This window comes from Populus euphratica, unplaced genomic scaffold, assembly GCF_000495115.2.
Source record: "Populus euphratica unplaced genomic scaffold, PopEup_1.0 scaffold277.1, whole genome shotgun sequence".
Classification (NCBI taxonomy): Eukaryota; Viridiplantae; Streptophyta; class Magnoliopsida; order Malpighiales; family Salicaceae; genus Populus; species Populus euphratica.
Window position 1 is genome coordinate 319,096 of NW_011500109.1, and position 6,085 is coordinate 325,180.

A 6,085-nucleotide genomic window follows, 5' to 3' on the forward strand; every position below is an offset into this window, starting at 1 on the left:
TCCTTTGTTCGAGGGAAGGATTGTTGGGTATGCGACCAAAGTCCCACATTGGTTAGAAATGGGGAGGATCAAGGGTATATAAGGATGGACAAATATCTCCATTGGTATGAGGCCTTTTGGGTATAACCTAAGAGCAAATCCATGAGAGTTTAGGCCCAAAGTGGACAATATCATACCAATGTGGAGATAGGTGATGTCCGTAATCCTTACAAACTCAAGCTTGAGACTGCTCCATTGCTGATAAGTTGTTTCATGCTAATTGCGTTTGTTTTTTGGGTAAATTTTATGGCTGTAGTTTGAAAAATTAAGTTTTAAAAAAGTATAGTTAAGTACGGTTAATTAAATTTAGATATGTCTTAAATAAAAATTATGATTGAAATTAATGTGTAATTAAAAATATGTATAAAATGTTAGGTATATATAGTTGCGGTTGCTTTTCAAAATATTTTTTATTTGCAAATACATCAAAATGATTTTTTATTTTTTTAAAATTATTTTTGATATTAGCCCATCAAAATGATTTAAAAACACAAAATTTTTTAATTTAAAGTAAAAATTTTTAATTTTTTTAAAAGCGTTTTTAAAATACAAAAACAAACAAAATTTTACGAAACTTAGTTACAAAAATATCTAAAAACTACTTTTCAAAAACTATATTTCAAACTTAATTTTTTAATAAATCTCACAATTAAAAATACAATTTGATATATTATCAAATATTTTATTATATTTTTTATATCATAAACATTAAAAACTGCAAGTAAACAAACGCAGCCATAGTGCTCGTACATGGCGTGGCAAAATAAAAAACAGAGGAAGCAAATGTTTCCACAGCCAGCAAAGAAAAGTGGTACCGGATGATAGAGGAGATGCGCTTCGCTGTGACAACGAGGCATACAGGCTCGTTAGTATTTCGAAGTGTAATCCTATTTGATTGAGATAGTAACTAGCACTCTATCCATGCTACGTTTCAAGTATAATCTCAGATTAATTTTTAATACAAGAAAAGAAAGCATTTGTCTTATGAATGTATTTTTCAGTATTTTGATTTTTTTAATTAAAAATAAAATGATATTTTTATATTTAACAAAATAACAAAATACATTTAAAAAACACATGAAATGATAAATAAAAAAGAATTATCAACAATAATTAAATAATCAAAAGAGAAGCTGACCTTTTTAGCCGAAGCAAAAAGTAGATGAATATTGAATTGTTTTAGACTGCTAATCTTTTTTATCTCCTTTGTTTTTATTTATTTTATCCTAGAGTCTAATTCTTGCTGCTATTAACAAATAATGTTGGCAAGTTCTGTATCTATATCTATCTATCTATCTATCTATCTATATATATATATTAACCATAAAAGTTTTTATATTTTATTTTGAAAAATACCATTTTCAACCAAAATATATGTTTTGTTTTCTAAACCACCATTTTAGGATTTTCTTAATAAACATATGTTTAATTTTTAATGAATAGAAATTAGTTTTATTTTTTTTAATGAGACATGTCTTTTTTAATTATTGATCTTAATTCATTGAATATAATATTCTATATTTCCTCAATAAAAAAGAAATAAAATTTCAATAAAATAGGTGTTTTTTAAACAATCATTTTAAAATTTCCTTATGTTTTTAATTATTAATCAATAAAAATTAGTTTAATTTTTTAATAAGACGAGCCATTCCCTTAATGATCCAATTCATTGAATGGAATAAATAGAATGTTCTATTAGTACATCTCTACAAACCTGCATAATATATAACATAACATAATATCATATTAATTCATTAAAGGTTTTAATTTATTGAATAGAATGTTTTATAACTTCTCCGCAAACCTATATAATATATAATAATTTAATTTACTATTTTATTTAACATACTTATATACAATATTATATATTTTCTTGAAGAATTATATTTAAAAAGCTGTTAGTAATGCACCTTTCATCGACCAATTATTATAAGAATCCAAATCGAAAGTAATGTGAGTAAAATATGCTGAAACATTTCGGGGTCGGGGAAGTTCTTCTGTAATGAAAATTCGTCTGGAATGAAGCTATTAACAAAGAAGAGGTTCTGATGAATCATTGTATTTTGTACTAAAGTTCATTTACTTAAAATACCCATGGATTGGATACACAAGTAGAGAGAACGACAACTCATTATAGAAACTCAACAAAAATCAACACATGTGAAAAAGAGGGCCAGCATGGTACTGGATTCAATTTTTATAGGTTCAGTTACGTGCTTAACTCAAACATATATAATTCTAATAAGATGTTAGACTCAACTCCTTTTAACTCAGCTACATGTCAAACCCAAGCTCCCAGGAGTTGAGCAAGATGCTAGACTCAACTCCCTTGAACTTGGCTATGCGTGAGACCCAAAAACTTGTGGGTCTACCAAGATACTAGACCCAACTCTCTTGGACTCGGCTATGCGTTAAGCTTAAATGTTTGTAGGTTTGACAAAATGCTAAACTCAACTCTCTTAACCTTAATTACGTGTTAAACCCGGATACATTTAAACCTATAGAGATATTGGATTAACATCTTAGAGTCTATAATCATTCAAGACCCTAACGTACAAACGAGGAATATAAGGTTATCATCTTTTTACATCTTAGTTGTGTAAAAGTTCTTTAAGATAGTGTTTGGTTACTATTCTCGGATAGAAGAGACATTAATAATGAAGACATAAATATGTTTAATTAAAGAGACAAAAATAAATATAAAAATAAATCTTTCTATGGAATAGCTTTAGAGTGAATTTATATACTTTCAAAACAAGAGGTATATAGCGAACATGCTTAAGAGATAACATTTATTATTTTTTATTCATAAAATATACTTTCAATTTCAAAATTGTTCAAGTAAGACATGTAAAGATAAAAATAATTATTATCATAATTTTAAAACTCAACTCAATTTTGATCTAGGGTAGAGCTCGAGTCACTAGTCAAGGCCTAGGTTAGGGGTTGAGTTGATCCAAGTCTATCTAAAAATAAAAATAGTTATTATTATAGTTTTAAAACTTAATTTAAAGGTTGACTCGAGGTAAGGCTGGGTCACGAGTGAAGTTAACAATTGATTAGGTCAACATAAAAACGAAAATGATTATTATTATAGTTTTAAAATTAACTAAGGGGTCAACCCGGTATAAGACTCGAGTCATGTGTCAGGAGGGTTATCATAAAATAAAAGTGGTTATTATCATAGTTTTACAACTTGATTTGAGACTCAGCCAGGGGCAAGGCTCGAGGCACATATCAGGAGGGTTAACTTAAGGTAAGCCCCGAGGCGCGAGTTAAAAGGGTCAACCTTGACCTGGGTTAACGTAAGCATAAAATTTATTATTTTCATAGTTTTAAAGCACAACCCGTGAGTCAACCGAGGCAAGGCCAGAGACATAGTTTAGGAAGGTCAACCTAGGTTGATCTAAGTCAATATAATGATAAAATTTGTTATTATCATAATTTTAAAACCTAAACAAGGCAAAACCCGAGATACAGGTTAGGGAGTCAACCCGGGTTGACCCAAGTTAATGTAAGGATAAAATTTGTTATTATCATAGTTTTAAAACTCAACTCGGATGTCAATCGAAACAAGACCCGAGTCACAGGTTGGAAGGGTTAGCACAAGTTGACCAAGTCAAGGTATGGATAAAAATAGTTATTATTATAATTTTAAAACCTAATCTGAGAGTCGATCAGAGGTAAGGTTCAAGTTACGATTCGAGAGAGTCACCTCAGATGACCCAAATTGTTTTTTTTTTTTAAATAATCATAGTAACCTTGTTTTGATCATTTATTTTTCAAAAAATTCAATGGGTTTTTTATCTATGTTCTATCTTAGGTTGACTTAGGTTTTTCACCTGGTCAGGTCAAGTTAATCCTTCCTATATTTTTTTCTTAAACTAGGACCAGTCCAAGTCTTAGGTTAACTCGTTAAGTCAGTTCTGGTTTTATAATTAGGATTATTATAATATTGTTAATTTTAACTCTCAATATAAACTAAAGTTAAAAAAAAACTCTAATTACTTTTTAAAATATATAAGTTTATCAATAATACATATTAAGGGTACAATAAAAAATTTTATATTATATTTCATCTTATTTACCATAATCAAATAAGATATAAAAATAATCACTTTATCTTATATATCACTACCAAACATAATTTTATCTCATCTTAATTTTTTTTTATCATGTCTCCACTATCTTTATCTCTTCCATCCCAGGATAGTAACCAAATGTAAGCATCATCCATCAGGTTCCAATGTTGAACAAAATGAAGGCTATTTCAAGAGAGCCTAAAATTTATTTTATTTAAGATAAAATCTACTTATGAAATAGCAATAACTCATTTTGAAAAAAAATCAAAATTGATTAAATTTATCTATTTATACCATAGATTTTTATCTATGTGAATCAACTTCAAAGCATCATTAATATAAACTTTGAGGATCTTACTCGCCACTTACAAGAGTATGATAACCATCCCCCCTCTCTTTTTTTTTTTCTCCCTTTTATTCCTTCTTCTCCTTTCAATCTCAAGATGATTGATATATATTGCACTACTACCCCAAGGGAAAAGAAGAAGAAGCAAGCAGAACCTTATCTTACGATTCCAATAGTTTTACCAAAAAAGTCAAGGAAGAATTACTTTAAACATTTATTAATATATGAAGTGTAAATTTTTAGATACAAGAGAGAAAGTGTATTCTCGAAGAAACTTTAGGGCGTTTAAGGTAAATTCCTTGAAAAGTTAATAATCCAAGACGTGTGTGGTAGATCAAGCAATTCTTTGCTTCCTGGAATTGCTTTCTTTGAAAAAGATGTGATCAAAAAACAGTAAAACATTAGCTAGCGTGGATGGTACTAAAATGAGAGAAAGTGTGAATGATACTAAAATGACAGAAAACTGCCAATCATGGGTTAAGTTGATTAAGATAAAAGAAAAGAAATCTTGGAATATTGGCTGAAATATTAGGCGAAAAATCTTTTCGGTTTATTTTAGGGTTATTTTAATCATTTTCCTAGTCAATTCAATGTAAAAGATACTAATTTGCTCAATATATTTGTTAATAACCGTAAATTAAATAGCGAAATCAAAATCAAGGCAATTATACCAATCAATTTGATACTCTTCCAACCAAGAAATGAAAAAATAGAATTAATCGTGTGAGCTGTGGGGATTAATTGTGGTGCGTATAAGCTGGCTCGGACACTCCATATAAATAAAAAAAAATTAAACAAATTACTTAATAAAATAAAATCTATACATTTTTTTTAATTTCCATTTACATAAATATATTCCATGGACCTACTCTAAGAAAAGAAAGAATATTAAACACCTCATCAACCTCCATGAAAGGTTGACAAGACTCCACATGTTGCCTCCATCAATTGTTGGGAAATCATGACCATTGATGCCGGGACGCTCATTGTAACTAGCAAAAGCATTCCTAGGGCCAAACTAGGCCTTGTATTCATCAAATGCAATTGCAAAAACCCTACAAACTTACATATAAACTCGTCGTAGGATGTAGAGCACTGCTTCTCCCACTCCATCCACTCTTCTGGAGGCTCATAATTTCTCTCCACCATTTTCATTTCACGAATGCGTTTCCTCAGCACAAGCATGCTTTCATCTACGAGCAACTCTCCATATCTCAGCCACTCTTGGGTGTTCTCTCTCCGAGGAGCGAGAACAACCGTGCCGCTTGACCTCTTACCACGCCCATATCTGCGTTTTTGTGGGAAAGAAGGAAGTAATGAGGAGCAAAGAGGAGCTGACTCCATTGCTAAAAAGCTCTTGATTGATCAAAGTAGATGAGAAAATGCGATGGAGAAGTGCAAGGTTTTTGGTTCTGTATTTATAGATGGTCGGATGGATGCTAAGATGTCAAGATCTAATTAGACAAGGCTGGATCTTTGTTGTGAGTCTGACACGTGTCCAGTTGAATATTTGGTGCAGTGATTTAAATATTAGTTCCTTAAATCTAAAGTGATATCTGTCAGTTCCTGATTGGTCTTCCATGCCTTGGGAAGCAGCCTTGCTGCTAAGGGTCGGTGC

The 6,085-nt window shown here is 30.3% G+C and overlaps 1 protein-coding gene across 1 annotated transcript; it reads right to left on the minus strand.

The window, feature by feature from the left end:
• Positions 1-5,309: 5,309 nt before the first annotated feature.
• Positions 5,310-5,860, minus strand: LOC105109723 (uncharacterized). The gene has a single exon (XM_011004508.1). It carries the CDS (start codon positions 5,809-5,811, stop codon positions 5,368-5,370), a length of 444 nt encoding a protein of 147 aa, XP_011002810.1. The 5' UTR covers positions 5,812-5,860; the 3' UTR covers positions 5,310-5,367.
• Between the last annotated feature and the right edge of the window lie 225 nt (positions 5,861-6,085).

What these genes read in the sequence shown, in the direction of transcription:
- LOC105109723 (XM_011004508.1), bottom strand. Translation starts at nt 5,811, where the DNA reads ATGGAGTCAGCTCCTCTTTGCTCCTCATTACTTCCTTCTTTCCCACAA.